The sequence below is a fragment of the Rhyacophila brunnea genome, unplaced genomic scaffold (genome assembly GCF_057557595.1).
Source record: "Rhyacophila brunnea isolate RB1 unplaced genomic scaffold, BYU_Rbru_1.0 scaffold_3, whole genome shotgun sequence".
Lineage (NCBI taxonomy): Eukaryota > Metazoa > Arthropoda > Insecta > Trichoptera > Rhyacophilidae > Rhyacophila > Rhyacophila brunnea.
Window position 1 is genome coordinate 22,503,117 of NW_028232965.1, and position 26,099 is coordinate 22,529,215.

The 26,099-nt window shown below is 33.2% G+C and overlaps 1 protein-coding gene across 1 annotated transcript in view; it reads right to left on the bottom strand.

Moving 5' to 3' along the window:
- Positions 1–1,888: 1,888 nt before the first annotated feature.
- The window catches only part of LOC147068062 (uncharacterized), a 166,710-nt gene continuing 142,499 nt past the window's right edge, over positions 1,889–26,099 (bottom strand). The window contains exons 2-3 of the mRNA XM_085952488.1: positions 11,926–12,404; positions 1,889–3,963 (exon numbers count right to left, since the gene is read on the bottom strand). Coding sequence (XP_085808614.1) covers positions 1,972–3,963; positions 11,926–12,404 — 2,471 coding nt within the window. The 3' untranslated portion in view covers positions 1,889–1,971. The remainder of the gene's footprint in view (positions 3,964–11,925; positions 12,405–26,099) is intronic.

The following is a 26,099-nucleotide window of genomic DNA, read 5'->3' on the forward strand; positions in this document are numbered from 1 at the left end:
AAGTATTACATTCTTAACCCAATAAATCTTTATAAAAGTATTGTTGGGTCAACAACACCACCAGTAACTCATTTTTCAACTTTTGCAGTCAGTCCAATATTGCAAAATACTAGTGCAATTGAAAAGTATGCAGACATTTTTTTTTAACAATTATTGTTAGTCATAATAATTGCATTTTTAAGTTTTATATTTATGAAGCCTACATCCACAATTGCAATGTTTACAGTAATTATTACATTAAATAAACCATTTTTACTTACACTGGATAAGTGATAATACTGAAGTAAATAGATTGAAGAATTTTATAGATTAAATACCTATTCTTAATTTTGAATTGAATATCATTGTAAGGAGCTAATCAATGAACCAATTTTATAATACAGTAGGTATATTCAACCACGAATCGGGTAAATGTGTTCTTGTCAAGTATAAAAACAAAAGTTGAAATCTGCAGTTCTGACATTATCAATAACTTGGATATACAGGTTCCTACCGTAATGTTACCGTATTACATCGATTATAAGATGCCCCCACGATTAGAAGACATGAGTACCCTTATTTTTAAATACAATAATAAAATCAAAATAAATAATAAATAAATCATAAAAAAATATTTATAAGGAAGGTGAATGTCATACAATGGCAATAAAAAGTTTAATATTATTTATAGACTATTTGCAGTAAGAAGTTAGATAGTTAAATAGGACATGCTGTCCCTGTCTTTTGACATATTAGTAAATATCCACAAATTCACGACACTAACCTGTTTTTTTATTAATTATTGATGTAATTATTGTCAGAACTCAGCTGAAGAATACTACAAATCAAAATTATAAACAGTTAAAATAAAAATGCCTCGATGCTTGCAAAATGTTACATTGTAGGTATAAACAAAAAATATTGATATTAGATACCACATGGTACTGCATGAGTGAAATGAGTACCTTGGTATCAAAGTGGGACATAAGCCATTTACAAAATTTTACAGGAGACTCACAAACATGTGTGAAAAGTGTCCGTTTTTCATATAACATACCAATTTTAAACTCAAAAATCTCTATCAAAACTACTGTTTTTGATACTTTTGGTGGATTTTTTGAAAAGAGCATCACTTGCAGTACCATAATCAATTAAAACATGAATTTAGTGGGAGGTGGCGTTTGTCCCACTTTGATACCAAGGTACTCAAATGTCAAAGTGGACAGCATGTAAGTAATATATTTTAGCTATAAAAATATCAGTTTCCGATTTTTCTGAAATACATTTTGACTGCGTTTCCTCATAAAATATGACTTTTGCCTGCGATTGTAAGACACGCACCCCAAATTAAACATCAAAGTAGGAAATTCAGGAGTCTTATATTCGATGCAATACAGTATTATCATACAAAATAATACTAATATGTAAGTAATAATTATTACATTTATTACATTCTATGAATAAAATAAAAAGATAAACATTCAAAAACATAATGATGATTAAATACTATGTCAATTAATAAAAAGATCCCTGAGTCTATTTTTCAAGATGATAGAAATGATGATACCTACCTACAGTATGACTTTATAATTATTATGGCTGACATTTCAGAGTGTGGAGTGTGAAAGGAGGCGAGGGAGGTGGGGCATCTCTATGGCTGTAATGACGTGTCAGCCATAATATAAAAGTCACACTATATATTTACAATTTATAAACACATTTTTCTCAAAAATAAATATTAAGTAAAAAATAGATGACTTTTTAAATATCAAGACAAACATGAATTTACTCACAATATTAAAACTATTCCTACATATTTTTGGAATTTTCTGTGATTGCCTAGATTTTGTCTTCGGATAGTGATATGATATTAATTTATTAATCTTGACAAATTAATCAATATAATATTCACATAGGTGTATTAAAATTATATTAAAAGTCACTAAAAGTGCCAAAAGCTACACATTATTAACACAAGTCACTCAAGATTCCTCAAACATATGTTATTATTTTGTTTCCTTCCCTAATTTGCTTAAAACTGCCATAATTCAACGCTTCACAGACGCCCGCGTCCGATACGTTGTAATGCGAAGAACTATTACCCTTTTTATGAATTGGCACAGAAGACTTAACATTATTGTGAACACCAAAAACTGCATTGTGGTTTTGCTTCTCTTTCAAATTTATCGTATCACGTTTGCTTGTGAACATATCATTAGAACTTTTATCGATATCTGTAGAGATTGTAGACTTTTTGAAATCCATAGTTTTCTGGTGTTTACTGAGATTTGCTGATTTTTCAAAAGCAGGAACACTTTCGCTGAATCTTCTGCCGGAAACTCTTAATGGAGATTTTGACAGTTTTCTTTCGGTGATTTTGTCTCCAAACTTCTCAAAGAATTTACATCTCTCTCTGACGGCCACTTGAGGACTTCGCGAGCGAGTGAGGTCATGTAGAGAACGCGCTCGCGGTGTGCCCACTGACTGTTCGGCAGCTGCGAGTTCTTCGCTACTTCGAGCAAGTCGTCCCGCCCGGCACAGAGACTCAAACAGGGCGAGCTTTTCTTTAACGGGAACATAATTCTCCGTATTTTGGCATCGCTGTTTTAAATCTTCGACGGTGGCTTGCACTTCTATCGGGGCTAGTAATTCTTGGCCGGCAGAATAGGCTCTCGTACCCCGCCCACTGGAAGGGAAACGCGGTAGTGATCTTCCACTTTTGGTATTTGGAGAACAAGAGCGTGCCCTGCTCCATAATTTAGACTTTAAATCGACTATCGGTTCCCAAACCGGAACCCTCTCGACAACAATAGCAGGCGTCAGATTGTCATCTGAACCGTTGCTCGCTTTTGTTACATTATTTTGATTGGAATCATTGATTGCATCAAATTCAACTCTTTTAGGTATTTTTTCAAGAAGAATCGGTACATCATTGTTGAATGGCTGCGCTCTGTACAATTGAATCGGTAAACTTTTAGAAACAGTATTAAATTTTAAATGATTTTTTAGTGGCGCAATATTCGAATGGCACACAGCAGCAGTTTGGGTTTTATGAATGGTCGGGACAATTTTTTCAATCAAAGCTCTTTTATCACATTTCTTTTTAATCAAATTAGCATGATTTGTTACCACAGCTGTATTCTTACAGTAGACGCGTTCTGAGATGGGGGCAATTTCTTTAACAGTACAGTCAGGTTCATCGACTGAATCGACTGATACGGTGTTGGCAATCGGGGGAGAAATTCTCGGTGAATCGGTAGTATCCGGACTGCCGTAGAATTCATAGCTAGAATAGCTGGATACGCTTCTAGGACTGTCCAAGCAATCGCTTCTGTCGGAAGGCCAAAGGCTACGGCGGCACGAGCGATCCGATGATGAGCATCTTTCTTCGATCACGATACCTTCATCGAGGGCGCGTGTTTCTTCTGAAGATGATCCATTATCAAATCCGTCTCTCCCTCTTCTCAATTTATCACGAGATCTTCTTCCACCTGAGCCATATTTTACATCAGTAATGGGTGTTATTTTCGTTGGTGAATCGTCGACTTCATCTCTATCGCTTTGACTTTCAACATCACTCATTCGAAGCTTTCTTCTTGGCAAAGACTGTTTTATCAAAGCGGCTCTTTTGGATCTCACGATAGTTTCAGATTTTGCTTTTATTATACCTCCGGATATGAAATCGGCGCTTGTCGTACTTCCTTCAGAAGACGGGCTTCGATCTCGTCTAGATGCTCTCTCCTTGAGAGATTTACTTTTGTTCACGGAATATCTCATTGAACTATCGAGAATCTTGGAACTTCTAGTGAGCTTGGCTTTTCCATTCCCGCTAGCCTTGGGAGATACAGCGGGAGTTGGTTTAGGAATAGTGATTGAAGCTATTCCTAGTACATCCAAGAATCGAATAGCGTCTAACGGAGTCTGTCGGATAATTTCCACTGCCAAAGTCTTAACCCAGCGCTCATATTCCAGTTGACTGAGGGCCTGGAAAAAGAAAAAAAAACATCATGTAAGTAAATTTTAAATATTGGTGCTTCATATCTCTAGAAATGATTCACTTTTCTCACAAGGACGAAGCAAAACTGAATACACCATACCAATAAGTTGTATGTTTAGTTAGGTAGGGGGTAAATTTTGGGTGAAATTATGTACTAAGAAATTTATTTATTTAGGTAGTTATAGTATATAGAGTGGTAAAAATATAAACCTCTACAAAATTAGAATGAAGAATTTTTCATTGAAAATATAACATAACTTGGAAATTAGAAATATCCAAAAAAAAATTCTTTGACTAATTAGGATTTGACACCCACGGTGGCCGCGCGGCTTAAGCGTTGGACTATCACGCCGTGGGTCTCAGGTTCGAATCCTGGGTCTGGCAAGTACACATATTGTTTTTCAATTTGTGAGTGAGTCCAGGGTATGGACCTAATAGGTTGAGCAAGTGCCTGACAACCATTTCTCGTAAAAACAAAATCTGTTAATACAAACCTCTACCCTGTGGAGGCCCATATGATCCTATTAGGATCGGACATGGTCGAAAAAAAAAAATCAGGATTCGAACACGCTGTTTCGTTTGCCGGGCAAATGCTTTAACTATTTGAGCCACTGTATCAAGTAGTACCGGTAACTACCTACACAACCTGAGGTGCTCCATTAAGCAATGGCTACCATCTTTGTAATGTAAATTTAGGTAGCACTAAAATCATTACTAACATTCATTCAGTGATGTCCCTAGGCATAGGCTACATTCTTACCTATTTATAATTTATTTTCTTAAATAGACAAATATACCAAACATCTTTAAATTAACATGCACACCGAGAAATTGAGTAATTCCACGAAACCTAATTTCTAACAGCGGTGGTTTTAGTACCTGGAGGTCTGTCGCGCTGATAGATTGGGAGGCACAGTTGTAAAAATATTTTTGTTTAACCATGTCCGATCCTAAAAAGATCATAGTATGGGTCTCCACGGAGTTTTGTGAGATGTGGATGTTAGGTTCGTACTCTAGTCTGTCTCCAAACACACGTGGAATAACAATATGCGGACTCAGGATTCGAACCTAGGATTCACGACATTATAAGCCGACGCGTTAGCCGCTCGGCCATATCATTAATCTAAGATGTTGATACTTTCTAATGAAACGACAGCATCGCCTGCTCCATGGAAAACCGCGAGTGCTCTCAAAGGTCGTAATATTTGTATTATTTAATGTGAGCCCTTTTATAATGTCCCACCACTATGGAACGTTTGAACGCATTATTTTTTCGATTATAATATTCTATAAACTTTACTATAAAGAAACCTAAACCCATCACCGTGCAAACTATGCGTGTATATATCTATCTGTGGTAATAAAAAAATATTTATTTCAATTTCGCAAAAGAAAAAAAATATTTTTTGTAAATCTAAATTGTGGCGAAAATAAGTAATTAAGATATTTCAACACTACGAATGGTACGCGTGAGAAAAAATAATACACTACTTGGTCAAGAAAATAATATCCCAATTTGTTCACAGTTGCAAAACGGTATCTAATTACCGGGCTAATTGTAAATACGAGTATGTAAGTAAATACACTACCCAGTTTCAAAACATGACGTCTTTTACCACATAATATGTTATTTTGACGTCAAGAAAGAAACAAATTCTTTTATTTCTATAATATCATCTCTAGATTTTAATTATCTATTTATTGGGCAGGAGCGGCTCTACCTTAAATGTTCGTAGGGACCATCCCCACATCGATATCATGTCAAAAATACACGTCTGACCATTTTATCATTGTCATAATATACCTACTTGATTACATGATAATGAACTATTTAATTTATTGTATCCATCTACACCAATGACATTATTAATGGACGACGCACTCAATACAGTAGCTAGCAAGTAAATTCGCGCATTCGCATGTATAGGTAGACGTCACGCAATTTCCATTATGCGATATCACGCATCGGGAATTTATAGCAATATGACCTTTATTGTAATGGCGTTAGAGCAATGTTTCTAATGTCAATGTTCATTTGAGCGAACCCGTTCGAACCGAGCCATTCGGCAGACCCAACAAAAAGTATCAGGAATTTATAGCATTATCACCTTTATTGTAATGGCGTTAGAACAGATTATGCCATTCGGCAGACCCGACAATAAAGTGAGTGTCATTTTCTTTTCCAGATGATTCGTCCATATTAATGTCATTGATCTACACCCGTCGCAATTTATAGAGATATTTATTATTTTTACACAAATAAATAAACCAATGATTGTAAATTATGTAATAACATTATGATGTTTACGTGGTATTAAAATAATGAATTAAATTAAATACGCCCTATTTCACGGTGACACCTAAGCTAAGAAAGCTATGGCGTCTATTTTTCACTGACCGGGGTCACTCCAGTCCCATCCCGTCGCCGCAGTACAAATCTCGTTCTACAAAGGATGTGAATGCATTAGCGTTAGTATACACATACTGGGGAGCGAATCAAATAACCCATAGGTGAGTAAAAACGCTCGCTGTATGTCATTGTTCAAAACTGATAATGGTAAGTCTATAATAATAAATATTATTAATTAAGTTAATATTTTTACGCTTTTTAGATGTTAATGTATAATGTGAGAAAGTAGGTCGGTATGTATAGTTAAATGAAACCCCACCATCTATTAAGTCGTCGAGCCGCCAAATATTGGGTATACAAAGTTCTACATCGACATTCTACAATTTACATGAATCGTTTTGTGCTACAAATGTTTTATAACAATATTGAAAACAAAATATTACAATAACGGATAATAAAAATAGATTGTATGTGAAAACAGTACGCTAAAAATCCTGTTTCTCGATATGAAGCCGGATCTAAAACCGATAATGTTGTATGATGACTGATTAGTAAAATACAATCGTTCTTTCCGTCATTTAAATTCAATAATCATTCGCGATCCGTGACCCCATGCAAGAATTTATAATAATTATTGTTGGGTAGATACGCCGGGCAGGTAAAGAAGATACACTTTTGGCTCCTGATATGGTGTCCAGTGACATTTGTTTTATGTATATGACGCAATCGATTCGTCATATGGTTTAAAAAGGGGCCTCGAAACGGTTCAAATTAGTCATACAGGCAATAAATTATACGATCTTATACAATTTAAAAATATCGTATTTCTCACAAACTGAGTATAAATAAGCATAACACAATCCCTCCAACTAACATAAAAAAAGACTTAACTAACATAACCACTCAAACAGATAATTACTTGTACAAAAAAAACACGAATATTAGGTATAATGTGACATATTCAATGATAATTGAATAGTCAATACATTGTTATTTTAACTAGGTACGTTTGTAGCTGAAATTTATGATAAGTATTTATTTTATTGTTTATCGCAGGGGGCCTCAAAATCAGTCAGTGCCTCGGGCCTTAAAGTTTCTAAATCCGCCACTGATCGCGTCTGTACGAGACCAAGATGGTGTCACAAATTTACATAATAATCGACTACAGTGTTTTAGACGTTAAAATTATAGCCCAGTGGTCGACAACGCAGCGCTAGCAAACCCAATGCGCCAAATTTTGTGAATGCTAGAAAACAACGTTTTTGCTGATGAGATGTTTCGCTAAAAAATGAGTTGTGTGAAATCGACATTCGTAGCCTGTGGGCTACAAAAATAATAAATACCATAAGACCGAGACCAATGCAACACAGATAATTTCAATTACTTTTAAAGGTGAAGATGTCAAATTTAATGATATTTTGTTGCACACCGAACTAAAATAGATTAGCAAGATTTGAGCAATTCATTAATATTTTACCGCAAATAAAGGAATTTATTACCTGCAATCAAAAACAAAATTTACTTTACTTTATATAATATAGAAAATAGTGAAAAATTATTCGAGTTTCTTGCTGATTTTGTGGTATAATTTGCTTGCTTTGCTGTGGGATGACCACGCTGGCGAAGAGTGGAGGTAGGCTGTGGAAGTCAGATATAAATAGTAGTTACACACCAACATTTTGTCAATCATACATATTTATTTTCATTAAACTACGAATAAAAATTGCAGATGGTATTGTTAGTTTTTTTCAAAAAAAAAAAAAATAGTCAAACCCTGCCTAAAGCAACACATAATAGATATTATATAAAATATATTCTTCTCTATAAAATATTTAAAATTATGGCATAAAAAGATTAATATTTTTTATCTATTATGGTTTGGATTAGTCAGGGCTTAATCAAATTTTAGAAACCATCTGCAATTTGGAGGTATTCTTAGTTCAATGAAAACAAATAAGTATTACTGACAAAGTGTGCTTTATTTTGTTCGGATCTCCACAGCCTACCTGCAGTTATCTAATCTAATCTGCAATTTGTATTCTTAGTTCAATGAAAACACACACGTATGACTGACAAAGTTTAGTGTGCACTATTTATGTCGCATCTCTACAGCCTACCCCACCCTTCGCCACTGGGCCTGACCATATAATAAGAAAACTAAATTTCAGGTCAACCAAATCGAAGTGTCTGAAGGACCTTATGTAAAGGAAATACGATATAAAAATACTAATAAAGTATGAATAATGTCAATAAATTAATTGAAATATTTTTAAATACCGCCAATTTACGGTATTCTATTGTCTTATGCTTCATTTACGTTTTCCAGAGGTTTTATTGTACCCTATCTGGTTGCTGGTGCCCCATAAAAGGTTGCCGACCTTGGAGAATGCATCCCTTGATTATCAAGGGTTGCTATCGCGGTGTGAATTATTTTGTGAATTCTGGACATTGTTTAAAAATTGAACGACCAAATAATTATTGTCCGCTGACCACAACTAAGTGAATAAAAACATTATGTTCAAATACCTTCTGCGGGCACTAACAAAATACGTTATTAGCGCCTAAGAAATTGTAGCACACGTTATATTTTTTTATTGTCCCGGTTATATAATTCTTCTGATTTTGCAACTTGGTGTAACAATGGTGATGGCTGAAGGGAGTCAAATTGTCATAATGATTGAAAACTGAGAGAATTATAATGTTGAAATTATGTGACGAACTACAATGAGGCTACAATAGAGCAGCGAACCTGAACCTTTTTTCAAACGTCATTATAATTTTATAACTAAAATGAAATTAAAGCAAAGACAACGAACTCCAAATTTGCTGTTTTAACAGAATACGATTAACAACTCTCCATGTAATACATTTACTATATTATATGGAAAAGTAGTATTTTTACCAATTTCAAGAATTATAAAACTTATTCACTCAGAATTAAATATTTTTGATTTCCTGCCTTTGCGTGCAACTTGTGAATTATTTAACCAATATTCCAGTACTGTGTGATATTTTCATCCAGGAAACACAACAATAATGGGAACTGTGTTACCTTTTGGGTGTGGTAGTATTGGTAGTAAGATGGTACAATCCTCGAGTGTGGAGAAATATGGAAAGACATGCTAAAGAATATTATGTTACTTTCAATACGTTTGTATCACATACTATGCATTAAAGTTTGTCATGTAAACAAAACGCGCATTCAATGGTGGTAATATTTGAGGACATACTGGAGACTTTTTACCAATTTTATACGTTTTATGTAACGAATGCCATTAAGTCATAAACGGGATCTGGCTTTAAAATATTGGTCTATTGGTCGGCTTTGCATTTCTCTTCTTCTTGTTAATTTGTTCTGTGTTTGCAACAAGCGTATTTTAAAATTAAAATTTCATGGAATTGTCAAAATATGAACAAATTGTACGCATAGAGAAGGTAGGTAAAAAAAACTATGATATGTCAATTCTGTCACAAATAAATACAAAGGAAACTATAATGTGAAAGATAGGCTAGGTCATTGCCTTGACTCAAATAGAAAACAGATACATTCACAACGACTGGTCCTACTTTTTCCGCCCCTCCCATTGTTGTCTATGTATGACCTACAATGTATGTTCTACAGAGTGCTCATACTGTCGCGTTCATACAGGGAATGGTTTGATTTGGATAGATGAGTTACATGATAAATAATACACTAGCATTAACACACCTTCTACAAATTAATGTAATGCATACATCAATGCTACATATTTTTTGGAAATCGATATTACCACCGGTTTTTGTATGAAGGACTAGTCTGACTTTGATTTCTGATGAATAACAAGAATGTATATTATTTATAAATAATACTGATAGTTAATATATTTGATTTGAGATTTTTTTATAAGTAATTCAATTTGAAACGCGAATCTATATAATATCAAGCAATCTGGGATCTGACTTTGACAGCTGAAAAATGGACCACTCGTTGCTTGTGCAAAAAGTTATGCTCAGACTTTATTGATCTAAAGATGGCGGTTGCTAGGTACATTTTAAAGCATTTCTGACAATATTAATTCAAATAAATCAAATCTATTTCATCAATATAATTTAATAATGCTTAGAACTTGATTCGTTTACTTACGACTACTTTAAAGGAGCATTGTAAGTGGGTCTGACAGATCTAAAATAAATAATAATATATTTTTTATAACTGTTATCGTAATCAAGCTCAGAACTGAAAATGCTAGCAGATTTCCAAGAATGTGCGCGAGCGAATAGTTTCGTATCACCGCCAAGAAATGTCGTGTGATTTTTTTATCGCAGGAAACTTCTCTTGATAGATTAATCTGACGTCATGACATAATTCAAAATCATTATTCAGAAAAAAATAAAGATGGTTATTTACAAGAGGCGAAAGAACTGGTTAGGAGACAGAATAGGTAAAATAATAATTGTATGGGACGATTGTGCGGTAATTTATTATCATGTTATTTCAAATTAGTCTGCACCAATTGTTGGCGAAATAAAATTCCGTAAGCGTTTTTTCTTGTCAAATCTGAATGGCATTTTTTCAAAATTATCTGTTGGTTCTCATTATAGTGTTTTTTTTTTGGTTTTGTTTGGTGTATTCACGCGATAGAAAAGATTACGGGTGACAATTTGCCAAATGTTATATAATTATAAGAGGTAGGTATTTATATTATAATTATAATGGTATTCGTATTATTTACGACAAAATATATAATATATTACATAGTATGCTAAAAATATTATAATTCTGAAATTCGAAAAAAGCTGTCGAATGTGACGTAAAATATTCGATTGGGCACTGGAAAAGCTAAAAAAGCTCTCAAATCTGGTTCAGAGAAGAGAATCGTTAATTGACCAATCAAAAGATAAGAAGTGTTCGTTACTATTGAAAAAAATCCATAAAATGTTAGTAAAACTAACACCAAATCCAGAAGACGTGGGATATTTGACGTGACATCGCTGTGATTTTACGGAAATACTTTAGCAATAAGATTTGTTTATTTCTGTGGTGTTCCGGTAAAACTAAGTACCTAATTGAAAATACATAATATAATATAAGTTAGGTAATGCTCATGTTAGATACAATAATTATTATATATAATATATATAAAACTAAATTATGTACGAATGTATTACCCATAAAAAGAATATTATTTTTCTTGAACAAGTCTTTTATGAGAGTGTAAAATGTTGTGATATATAGAATTTCAATATAATATATAGGTACTAGCTACCTATTACTGTTCTTAAAAGAAAAAGAATCCTCTCAAAATTGAGGTGAATATCATATTTTATCCTGTTGATTAAAATCGACAGTTTATTCAGATGGGTGTGTACGAAAATACATAAATCATTCTTGGCAACAAAACAATAACGTTATTCCAGCTAAGCATCTATCTAACCCTCCTCCGCAAAAATCTAATCTCATAAGAAAAGCTCTTTTGCTGGATCCTAATTCCTATAATCCCTTCATTAATATTTATTAGATATATTTTATTACACGAATGAGTTTATTCAGAAATGGTTGATCTGAAGTATCTGAAAGAGGAATTTATTTTGCGTGGGTAGAAGGTGAGTATTTTGTTACCTGAAAGACGGCAACTGGAGAGGTTCCATCACTCGTCTGCCTGCAGCTTAGTGAAAAGGCTCTTGGAGCTAGCGAGCTGGGCATCAAATTCAGATGCCTCAGAGGAAGTCTAAACTCAGCATTCTTAGTATTACACACGGCTCCACTTATTCTACCAAGTGAATTGCTTCCAGACATGACATTCGTGTTGGGGAAATACCCAAACGAGTCGTGCATCAGGTTTTTGCTGCTGAAGTATCCGTAGACATTTCTGTGTTCTTCTGATACGTCGCAGGTGAGGCTTGCAGGCGGGTCGGAGTATGAAGGGTGCAAGGGTAGTCGACGCGGGGTAGTTGAGCGTCCGAGACTGGCGTAGTTTCTTGACGGGGTGTGATCGTAGAGGGCGCAGTCCGGTCCGTAGACGAGCAGAGATCCGTCGCGGACAGCCACCGAACGCGGCGTCCACACTCCGACGCTCTCGCAGTAATAGTTGAGGACACCTGAAATTTAAGAGAAGCATAATTTAGTTTTGGATATTATTTATTGTCAATATAAATAATGTAGCTCGTTGTATTGTATTAAAATAGTTAACAGCTACAAATGCACCGTCATAATAACGGAAATATATTTTCCTTATATATAGCTGTGGGGAAATAGATTGCTAAAAACTTCAAAATATATTACAATCCCGATAAAATCTGACAGGCAGTGAATAATACCAGTGTGTAACAGGCTTAAGTTATAAATTTTTTTAATTAAAAAGGAAATTTTGTACGATTTTGACAATGTACGAATCTTTCCAAATATGTAGCAGAAAATATAATGGAGTTCTACCACGTAACCGCCTGTCCAAATAATAAATATAAGGGAAAGTAGCTATTTATCTATCGAATGATAATCGTCATTAGATTTATATAATAAAAATATATTTCCAAAATACCAAATACCAAAAACCTGGAGGTTCAAAAAAGAACACTTTGGAGACAACGCAATAATTTAAAAATTTTCAACAGTTTGATCTCGGAAGAGCATTCGTCTTTTTGTTTGACGAATATCAGGTTTTTGTTATGATACTTTCTGTTGTGATACCGCAAATACTCAACGCATTTTATGCAAAATCGTACATATAGCACACTGGCTCTGAGGTTGGATAAAGTCACATTTATGGCTAAAAAGTAGTACGTACTCACCGTGAAATATAATTACTATTATTGACAAATAGAGAAAGCATATCATATCGGTCACAATACATTGAGGATGAGTGTCAGGCTATTGTTATTATGTGTGTAGATAAGACAATGGTGAATAAAATTTCATGACTTTAACTTAATGTTTTTAAATCGCCTTGGGAAATATTTCAATACTTTGTGCACTGGAGAGAGTTGGATTAATAAACCTGATGTTGTTTTATCAATCATGTTAAACGTCGATAATAAATGCAGGCCTAGTATCACATTAATAGTCAAATAAGTACGTTTCATATAAAGTGATAAACTGGTAGGTATATTAACCATACAATAAATAAACGATACTAATAATAAGGATTCGACAAGAAATTTACACTACGCAAAGACATAACTAACTACACGAAGTTGCATTACCCGCTATGCCCCCGCCGTCGGGCTCCCACACGTCCTACAGGGGAAATGTGTGCGGAGATGTCTGGTCAAAAGCGACGGTTAGAGTGGCTAGACGTTCTTATGGGTGGAGATGGTAGGTACATAACCCGCATGGAAAATAACAAGACGAAAAATCAAGTAAAGCAATAGTGCTACGAGTTTTCTATTGATATAATATGCCCTGATTGGCGATGAAAGCTGAGAGCGGTGGAGTCGAGCCGTGGGGAAGACTGACTGGTGACCAAATAACCAACTATAGGCCAACATAACACTAAACTGGTATTAGTTTCTTTGAGGTTTTTTCCAGAATCTTGACTCTGACGGCTCAATCGGCTAATTGAAGATACAGAAAGAATAAGATGACAGCGAGGTATAATTTGGTGGATATTGCTTATCTCGTTTCAATATTTTTATACTAGGTACCTGATATCTTCTTACAGCGAAGCAGAGTTTTAACAGCAGGTCTTGCTTGCCTTTGTTTATTTTATAGAATAACAATTATACTGTTTTACAGTGCCATAAACCATAAACCAAAAACCATCATAACCAAAGTGCTATAAAATTTTAAATTAAAGAAAATAATATTGTAAGTATTAATGACATCTATGACCGCTATCATGCGGAACCTCTGCGAAGCGTAATTATTATAGGATCATAACCCACGGTTACCCAGTTAGTAAAATGACCGTCTCTGAAACTGTGGGTCGCGAGTTTGACCATGCAGCTGCCTAGTCGGACTACAGATGGAATCAACAAAATTTTTGACTGCGGCGCTAACAATCTATATTTAGTTACATCGGAATTTAAATAATTCTCTACGTGTATCCGCTAAAAATAAGTAGCCGAAAAATGTATAACATGTAGGTAGAGTAGAACACACGATTTGAGACTAAATAATCTGGAAAGGCGAGACTAGCGGCCGAAGTGTGACTGGTTTGATTTCAAGATTTAAGAAACTGCGTGGAGAATAACGATCTCATTCACCCAACCAATTAGTATAATATTTATTTTGTTAGGGCGCCGCAAGACAAAAAAGTTTAAGACCACTGGATTTGTGAAAAAAAGTTTATTAACTTATTCATCAAACTGGCGTTTATGGTAGACCTCCAGTATAAAGATTGCAATTAAATATTGTTTTTGTTAATTGTATGATACTCGTATTAGCGCTGACAGTAAAGTTGTTTCTAGATACAAACCCTCTTCAGATAACTTTCCTTTAATTTTATTTTATAAATTAAAAGGCGAATCTCATAATATAATATAAACTTTGCGAGATAAAAACATGTACTAATTTCCTATCGCAGACCCCCGGAATTTTTATATAATTACAAGTATGTAATCCAGTAAGCGATAAGATTTTTGATGTAACATTATTTTAATGGAATAACGTAACATGTATCGATATTGTATACTTAATACTGATATAAAAATACGGTTTAGTCTATTTTTTTAGTGTTGCCATAATGGAAACAACGTTTATAAACATATCAAAATATAAATTACTGCACGGGTAACAGCACTAACATCAGAGATGGGCCGATATAATGATAATGTAAAAAATGTAAATACATAAATTAAGCATGCTGGTATATAATTATTAGTCGAGGCATCAAAAATCCAATCGGCGAAATCGTGACTTCGATCGAATCGAAATGAAGCTGTCTACCGAAGAAGGAAACATCACTTAGATATATTAAATTATATGATAATATTATGATAGGTAGGTACCTACCTACATTAGGTGAATATTGTGTAACATGGGCTGCTATTCTGTATAATAAAAATATAATATAAAAGTCAAGCCCCACATCTCTCTGCACCACATGGAATGGTCAACAATCTTGCCTCATAAAATTAAGCACTTATTAAGTTTCCTTACATCTCGGGTTATTAAGAACCTTTACAAACACTGGGATTCTTATTTATAAACATTTATATACATACTTGACGAAAAAGTGGCGCCACGAGGGCTCACGCGTATGCTTGCGTTTGTGGTGCTTTTAACAAACGCTTACGTGTAGGGAATCCAATCCCGGGATCCCGAATCCCGGGATCCCGGGATCCCGAGCTATTTTCGATACCTATGAATCCCGGGATTGATAAACATAATCCCGGGATTTCGGGATTGATTTTTTTATCAATTTTTATGGAAAATATAACAGAAAAAATACTTTTAATACAAAATAACTACATTAGAAATAAACTGAGTTTGAATGAAGTTTGATGTGTAGGTTGCCGATTCATTTTATTTTTTCACATAGATTATTAAAAATGAGAAAGATTGGTAAAAAAACAATGCTTCGCACTTTTAACAAAGTAATTCCACCATGATATCATACGTTTTACGGCAGTTTCATATTTGGCTGACTAATTAGATTTATGAAGCGGAAAGGCCATAAGTACGCCATGATTATTTGCTTTACTATTTTAAATCTCGCTGATCTATTCATTATGTCTTTACTATCAGAAATAGCAATCTCATATTAAATTCACATTATTATTTATATTACAATATTATTTACTCCATTAAACTTGTGTATTTCCAAGATTTAACGTATACAATATTAACAATAAATGTCTTAAATAGTATAAATTATACTAGATTTATTTTTGACCGATTTTATCAATGTTATTTGTAAATATAAAAATTTTATATTAACAATGGAAAAAAATCCCAATCCCGGGACCAGTCCCGGGATCCCGGGATTGTCAAATTGTAATCCCGAAATCCCGGGATCAGAATTTTGGCTCGGGATTGGATTCCCTACTTACGTGTAAATAGACCAAGCCACCAGATATATAGGTACTTATAAGTATTGTTAAAATTTTTGGCGACTCTCCATCTTTATTATAAAAAGGGAATTTGCCATTTTCGTTCCTAAGCGGAGCACATGGAAATGGAGTGGAAGTTTTATTACAAGTAATGTTTGTCATTCACTAAACTCATTGAGTAGGTACTTTGTCCGCAACAAACGCATATATCACTTTTGCAGACGCAGGATTCGAACTCGCACCTAAGGGGCGAGGCATTCTTGGATTAACAACACCACCATGAGGGTAATTATACCATATTAGAATTAACACAAGGAAATTTTTTTAAATATATAATAATTAACTTAGTATAGATAAATAAAATAGGCACGGTAGCTATTATTAGACTAGTATTAAAAATAATAATTCTCTTAGCGATAAGTTTTATCACTAAGTGAACGATGTACCTATAAGCTTAGCCATTTTGTTGTCGCTCCACTTGTTAACTATTATAGCCGACTTTGTTAACACAGCGTTAACATTTCAGGGCCACTGAACACTTTGATAATATAATAATTAATAAGAAGATATTTATAGTCAATTAAATTGTATAAAGGAAATAAAGTTCACAACATTGTCGTGTTTAATGAGATGGAAATCAATATCAAAGCGAACTCGATAAACTACACAAAAATCATAATACACATATTATCTAACCTACGTCATACTCGGAACTACCATAAACGACGTAGAAGGTTTTTAGGGTTTTTGAGCCCCTCCCCCACCCTCCTGATTGACACAGATTACCTCCTTACCTCTTTTACATTTCCTATTCGTTGAAAACGAATTTGTTAAAAATGATCGATTCCAGTATTATATTATTATAATAGAATATTTGATTCTCAGAAAAAATTGTTGATATTTTGTTGATTTTATGACGTCACAATTTCTACACCCCCCTTCCTAACCCCTTCAACGCAGCACGTCACGTCATATATGGACGACACCTTACAACTTATAGTTTTTTACATCTAGACAATTATTACTCTTGAGTCTTGACTAAACCGCGATCGACAAAGATCCATATGCATTATTATTCCATGGTTTGAATAAAATTGGTATTGATATAACAATATTACATGCCAAAGTATATTTAAAAGAGACCTTTAACCAGTTGTGCTATCTTTCTTTTTTATTATAGTGCAAAGGTGTGAAAAATATAGTAGGTACCTACTTCAGAAAAAAATGTGTCCTGAATCCTTCAAAATTATTGGATTTTTTGTAATTTTGAGTAAAGTTATAGAATTTTACATTTCTCAGAGAATTTAAATTATGATACGATTGGAAACACTGTCTGTAACTAAAAAGTAGTACCCATTTACTGGTTATGTTATTTAATTTTTTTTCTCATACAATAGCGATGATAAGTCATAACAGTATTTGATAAAAAAGAAGAAGGAATTGGTAGGTATTTTATTGAATATAAAATGACGTTTTCTTTTAACTATTGCCTGATAATACCATACTATATGATATATCTATAAGTATAGAATAATCAAATTATACAAAGATTTTTTTTTTAATATAATTAAATATTACGCATGTCCTATAAAGGTTTACGGCGAAGCTTAGGATACAAAATTATTTCATAATAAACATTATAATTAGACACATTTCAGTCAAGTGTTCGACCATTGTTTTCTCAAGGTTATATGCCAATAGAATTGATCATTTCAATAGTAACAATAGATAGTTGACTTGTATATATTCTACTTTACGAATTACATAGGCACAGGTGACGATGCCTAATTAGATAAAGTTTACTTGTAAAACCGCATTCAGTTAGTGTTGGTAAGAGGCAAGTTCAAAACAAAGATATAAAATACAAGGGCACAATATGTTGGCAATAAAGTGAAACCCAATTAAGTAACCGTATCATTGCGAATCAAAGATATTTTTTTTTACAAATGGTTTTTTAATACCAATAAAAATAATTTATTTGAATTTAAAGTAGAGTGTTACATTCTTTCGTGCATTATACAACTATAGGATCGAAGGCCTTGTTAATAATTTTACGCGTAGATTTGGTACGTACATTCTTAATTTTTTTATTGACACTTCTTGCAATAGGTTTTATAAAAGGTTATTAATGTTATTATTTCCAATTTAAAGCAGGTATCTGAATATTATGCATTTAACTTTTATGGTTGTTTTGATTGGAGCATTTGGTAAAACATCACTATTCAATTGTTGTAAAGACACCAATAAATAAAATGAGGTTTATCTTATACCTATTAACTGATAATATTGGACAATAAAATTGAAATTGAGGTGAATAATAAAAATACTAACGCTACAAACCGATATTATAGGTAATGGACATATTTAGAGTTAACCTCTTTACTTAGTATCAAATTACAATATTTACCACAAACCAAAGCATTCGCAATAATCACTATGCATATTAAATATAATTAATGCCCTTTGAAAGTAGATGAGTGCTTACTTACACACTATGGCAAGGTTACACTCGACTAGAATAATTATTTATTAACTAGATTTAAGATCGAAAATAGGTCATCATCCCCGTGTCCGGAAACTTGTATGTATGCAGTTAAGTATCATAGTTCTTCATGCGGTGTTTATCGGAAATAGATGGCCGCTTAGTATTGAAATCTAACTCTACTTAAATAAATCACTTAAAAATACGTGAAAAAACCACCAGAATACAAGGGAAAGACAAAAGAAAATAGTTACGTAAGTAATTTAGAAATAAAACCATATTATTGTATTCTGATACGTTTTTACGGCATAAACTCTGTTAGATGTTTGTAATAGTATAAAATCGTATCTATCAATATCAAATTAATATTCTAATTTAATTTAATAAGATTGGAACATTACTGTCTGCAATGCATCACGAACAAAGCGTTATTTTTTATCGCAATGCTATACGGCTATCTCTTTCTGGTAAGACAATAATTCACGGTGAAGTGTGCAACGGCGAAATGTAATCCGTACAATTACATTATATTGATATAACCCACCATTTCAACTAAAATTTGAGGAAACATAACTCGATAGATAATTCATTAAATGTATAGTATTTTAATGCATATGTCCTCCCTACAACAATCCCCTCCCAATAACTCCATATAAGTTGACTTGGATTGATTATAAGCAATTCTTATTTGAACTAACGATAAAATGTTACGCAGTGAAAACACTGTTAGGTACTATAAAGTCGTATGGAATGGTACAATGAAGCAATTTTTTGAATAAGATGACGCATATTATATAATTTATAATATGCAATTTGAGTAGGTAGATGACAAAAAAAACTTCCGCGGTGGATGATCCCGGAGATCGCCAATTCGCATCCTGCCGGCGAATCAACTTCATTATGTTGTTGTTACGGAACGGGGTGAAGAAAATAATAACAACCTTTCTTTACATAAGCATATTTTATTAAGAAACTTTCACAGGCGATGAAGGTTTACGTCGGACTGTAGAACCAAGGACAAAAAAGGAATTTTACCATTCACTTTGTTCTAACTATATTAATAACTACTTACAATTTATAATTAATCGTCTATTGTATTTTTTTTTGCAACAGTATTATTTGAGAAGACATAAATAATAATATGACATCACCACTAATATCATACATATCGCTAATACAGATAAATTGACATTATTCTATTTTATGTTAAATATATATTGCCTATTAATTCATCTCGAAAAATTAACCTGGCGAGAAGACGATTTGTTGCATACTACTTATAACAGTCGTTCAATCAACGAGTTGATATCATTATTATGTAAGTTTAATGCACTATTTTCGATTCAACTATTTGTATGTTTACACGCCCCGTTGCATCTTTTATAATAAAAAAATGTTCGCAAGTATGTAAGAGCATAATTATTATTATACTCGGGTCTTTTATCCAATGGCGTGAGACCCAGCGACGGTTTCACATTTACCATTTACAAACTGCGAACAAGAATAAAAACCAAATCACTTATACTAACTAGACCCAGACCTTTACATTCAAAAGGGTACAGAAACTAGACTGCTTTGTCTAGGATTTTGAATGAAATCAGACATGAATGAATAATATTATTATGTTAGATTTATACTGCATTGAAAAGTGAAGTCATTATGTTTTGAAATAATGTAAGAGTTTTAATAGAGATTTTATTATATTTTTTATAGATCACGAAAGACGCGGATTGGGGTAAAAAGTAGCCAATAAAATATATAACATTTTGCTTTTGTATGAAGTATCGTGCGCGTATAGAAAACATGACCAAGTGACGTAACCACAAACATAGTAAGGACATGATTTACGATAATCATTACTTGTGCCTCGGGATCTTATATGTTACAGATTAAGTAAGTACGTACATAGCGTGAACAAACAAATGTATTCCGCAGCGCAATAGCACATATAATACTTTAAAAAAAAAAAAATTTAAAAACCTCTGGAAACATAAGAATGTAAAATCCAAGAAAAAAGCTTGGACCGACGGGGTTTTGAACTCATACCTTTCGCCTTTACCTTGTTTCGCCTGATGTATTATATACTCGTGTCATAATAATCATTCATAATTCACCTCAAACGGTTGTTTTTCCAAAAAACATTTTTCTTGCATGTTTTTTTTTAAACTTAGTCAATATATACCATTAGCATACTTCAATATAATATCGTATCTATGGTATTCATAGATACATAATAATAATAAGTTATTAATGTAAGTATGGGTATTCATTTAACATGTAAATTTAATTTGAGGAGCGCGTAATAAATCAATCTGGTAGTCAAATTATAACATTAAATGTAAGTACTAAATTATTTTTTAGAAGTCAACAATTTGTTAGGTTAGGTTATATACATGTATATACATGTTTTTTTACATCCTACATATATTACCAATTATTGGTAAATTGGCTAAAACATAATGATTGTTATATTATAATATACTAGTTATTAACTACGAGTATGTTGTAATATAAAATGAATGACAACGGTAAACCAAAAATAGTAACTATACAAACTGTTTTTATTAAGTTCCTAAAATCTCAAATTCGCCCCTGTATCGGGTATAAAACTATTTAAAGACTCGCCACGTGAGTTGACGGATAAAAAATATGAATTCTTTTAAACATTAAACATGTATTTTTATTCAACTTTACATTTTTTAGACCCGGTTCATCGCGTATCATAAAAACCAGTTTCGTATCGATTGTTGGTATTTGAATATTTCAAGACAGTTCGACAGCGCAAATCGAACGAAAAAACCTAAACGAATCATTAAAACCGTTTTTTACATAAAAAATACACTTTAATGGAAATTATCCGTACTTTTTTGCTTTTAAAGGAGAGTTTGTAAGCATTATTTATTTATTATAAGTACTTAATACCTTCAAAGCTGAAGTGTCCGAAATGGATTCAAGAAAGAAAAAGATCTATAATTTTATTTAAGTTTATGATACAAAAAAATACTGAATATAAGATTATGAACCAATAGTGTTTATTTATTAAGCACTTCGTCCATACCAATAATAAAACAATACTAAAATATAATTTATTATATAGTTGGAAATGTATTTTCCGACCATGTCCGATCCTAATAGGATCATAATATGGGCCTCCACAGAGTAGAGGTTTGTATTAACAGATTTTGTTTTTACGAGAAATGGATGTCAGCCACTTGCTCAACCTATTAGGTCCATACCCTGACTCACACACAAATTGTAAAACAATGTGTGTACTTGCCAGACCCAGGATTCGAACCTGGGACCTACGGCGTGATAGTCCAACGATTAAGCCGCGCGGTCACCGTGGGTGTAATGTAAATGCATTTAGATCAAAGAATTTGTGGCAAGTGCATTGCAAGCAAATATGGTTAAGTTGGTAAACTATACAAGTGTTAATGTTGCTCAGTAGCCATTCCGATTTTCTTACATGCAACGGTAGCCATGTTTTATGTTCTTTGTGATTACTTACTCAAGTGCAGTTATAAACGGAATTTTACAGGATTTTCAACCAAATAGTTAATAATGCCGAAGTGAAGTATTATTATTGACTGCTTATCTATTCATCGTAATGGATTGTCTTTTTATCATTGATGTATACACCATGCAAATAATTGGTAAATTATTGTCATATCAGTAGTGTGAAGTTCTCTTCTAATGAACATGCAATGCAAAGTCACCTGTAGTTAATTTCATATTTGGACCAGTGATCCTTTTTTGCTTCAATTTCATACAATCATGCCCACTCTATAGAAGGAATTTGATTCACGTCGTATTATAATTATTATCTTCTGGTTGTTTGCGCATTTTATACATATTTTCGATGAGGCTGTGATATATATTATTTTAATTGCCACATCAATGATATTATATAGATATAGGCCGCCTCACGACGATTTTAATTTTTACGAGATACGGATGTTAGTCACTTGCTCAGCCTATTAGGTCCATACCTAGGGGCGGCAGGTTATATAAAAGTATGGTGAAGCAAGCTAGTATGGCGAAAAAGTATGGTGGGTCGGCTGGTAATCAATTTGTGGCAAAATTTGAACTTTAACATAATATTATATGGGTACGTTATAATGACCAAAGTAAATCCTCTGTGATGCCATGATTTTTTTTATCGCGTCGCTATTTCTCGTAAGTTATCGGCTATTGTTGGCATGCTTCATTCAGCTGTATGAGAAAGCCGATTCCTTGCCCCTCTTTTAATTTAATACCTCTATGGTCCATACTATGGGTTCAAACAAACACTAAAAAACAACATGTAAATGTTTGCCAGACCCGGGACTCGAGCCCGGGACCCACGACATTGTAAGCCTGAAGTGTAGGTGTAGCCGCTCGGCCATCATGGGCGTGATAATTATCTTATAATTATTATCAGAATCACAACGCTTATCACTCTTATCAGTTATCAAGCATGTTACCCAAACTTATATTATTATTTATATGATACATGACTAGGCAAGTTCTTGAAGTTATTAGTGGTTCACGGAGGTACCTATTAAAAACTATCGCGCTATACACTCTGTTATTATTTGCAGTATTTTAATTGCTTTGAAGTTTTGGCAATTGCTTGTGTTCTTCAGCCAATAAACTCGATAAAAAAAACTTGTGAAGTTGAAACAAGAAGCAAGAGGGTTACCTATTTTGGAAATGTTTGTAAACTTGACCAGAGGTCAACGTCCCAAACCACCTGTTGCGTCATTTTTACATTTATGTCATATATTTTTATAATCAAATACATAAATACATTAAGTGGATGTTCTTTTTGTACCTTAGTATCTATTATTTAAGAAGTATGTAAATTTTATAGAATTGACACGCGACCAAAAACGTTAGTTTTTATAGTGCGTTGTAAAATACCTAGTAGGTGACTAAGCGAGAAGCATTCCGTGATGGTTACCAGTGACGTCCCATGGGAGTAGGCAGGTCATGCGTTGCTTATGGGCGGTAAATGAAGGAACGAATACGATCATTACAACGTTTGAAAACAGTGGTAGACATTGCGGTCGCTTGACTCGCTTCGTTAGAAAGTATCGAAATCTTCGTTTTAAAAATTCACAAGGGGGCCTCCAAACTTGTCAGCGCCGCAGGCCCCAATATACCTAGAACCATCGCTGTTTGAGAGTAGATTTCACAAAAATGCTGTGATCTTCAGTGTGCATTTTTTTTAAAAATTCTGTTGCATTTGTATATTGTAACATATCAGCTAATAATGCCCTGGGTCCCAGGTTCGAATCCTGCGACTGATAAATACATAATAATATTTTGTTTTTCAATTTGTGTTTCAGTCAGTGTATGGATCATATTAATAGGTTGAGCAAGTGGCTAACATCAATTTCTCGTAAAAAAAAAAACAAAAACTCTATTAATACAAACCTTAACTCAACTCCGTGGAAGCTCATATGATCTGATTGAGATCGTACATGGTAAAAAAAGTTTGTACTTGACAACTTTGCTTACAATTTTATTTGAGTCTACCTAAGGGCGGAACTTTGGCGAAGGACGTCACTGATGGTTACCTACATTTTCTTATACATTCTGCCTTCATGATGTAGTAATATTTTATAGATTTTCCTCTATATCGTCTCTGTTCTGGCAGAACACACTAACTGGAGAATACTAGTTTTGAGTAATTTGACTTTGAAGTTGTTAAAATGTTTGAAATGGTCTATCATGTGAGTTTATTAAGTAATCGTAAAAAGGATGACTTTAATAAAGACTGTTTATTTATTAAGAAGGTTTTCAGACGGTATTGTTTGAAATAAGGAACATTTTGGTATAACTAACTCAATATGTCATTTTTTCGAATAAGTGTCTTCTGCCAGAACAGTGACGATATTATAGTTTAAATAACTGCTTTTTTTGCAAATTAATGTATTATTGGATTTTTTATAAAATTATATTATAATAAACAACACAAAAGAAAATAATGCAAGAAACACACATTCATCACAACAGATTCGCTAATCGTAAAATTTTAAACAGAAAAAAATATTTCGTGAATAAAATTAAATTTCTTTTTCTAATAATATACATTTTTATAAATTCATGATTGACAGCAGACAATAATTTCAGCTTGATTTTATAATTTAATACAATTGGCTGAGAATAAAAGAATATAAGAATATGTGTATAAAAATGACCGTTGATTGAAAATTGAAGTTGTATAACAACATATTTCGGCGCCTGTTGTTGTGCTAGGAAGTGGTGCCAAAGCGAATTAATATTCTGTTTACTGTCCCATTACCAGAAAAAAACTCTGAAATACCATCAATAAATAATTCCGTATTGCCGGTAGGCTATCAATAAAACGGTAATGGATAAAAATCAAATATTCAGACAATAAAATGTGTAACTGATTATTGCAGTGATATTAGCGAGACACCTCACGTTTTGCCTATTTAGAAATTTTATCATGAAATCAGTAATATATTATTACAATACTATCGACTCAAATCTGGCGTATCTATGTCAATTATTATTATAATATATGGGCCATGGCATACCTACTCTGTTATAATATAAGTAATATATTACAATATTGGGTATGGCCCCTCGCCTCCTGCCCGTCTTCGGGCATTACAACAAAAAAGTTAAAGTTATTTATATATTATGTACATATAAATTCATTATAAAATTATACCATGCCAATAGACCCAATGAAAGTAGTGTAGTGAAACAGTATTGTATTTAATAATATCAGTGAAACAATCACAAACACCCGGGTATTTGAGAAATTCACATAAATATAATTATTATTACATACATAATTTTCTCAGAAGTGTTTTCAAAATTATGTATGTTCAATAATTATAATGTTACATTCTTAAATCTTTAAAAATTATTCGTTGAATAAAAAAAATGTTTAATTAAAAATATATTACGAGTTGTAACCTCACCGGGATCGAATCTGGACAACGAGGCCCGCCAAAGAACATTGTATGGAGTTACCATGTTAGGCGTACCGGATAGCCCCAAATTGTAATGGAATGTATTGTCACCCGATTCGCATATATGTTCCGAATTTAAAGGTTCTAAGTAGGTACCTATAAGGAAAGTAGGCGATAAGACTTACTTAAAGATGGCAGAAAAATGTTGCAGATTTTAGTTTGTCTTTCAATGTCATAGACTTAATATAGTATCTAGTACACTTGAGTGCGTGGCGACTCAGTGCTGTGTATCGACATTCCCAGGCGTAAAAAACTGCTGATGCTTCACACCAAACGTAGGACGTCGTGATACGTTCAATTAAGACCGAGAGTGCGGGACGGGTTGATTTG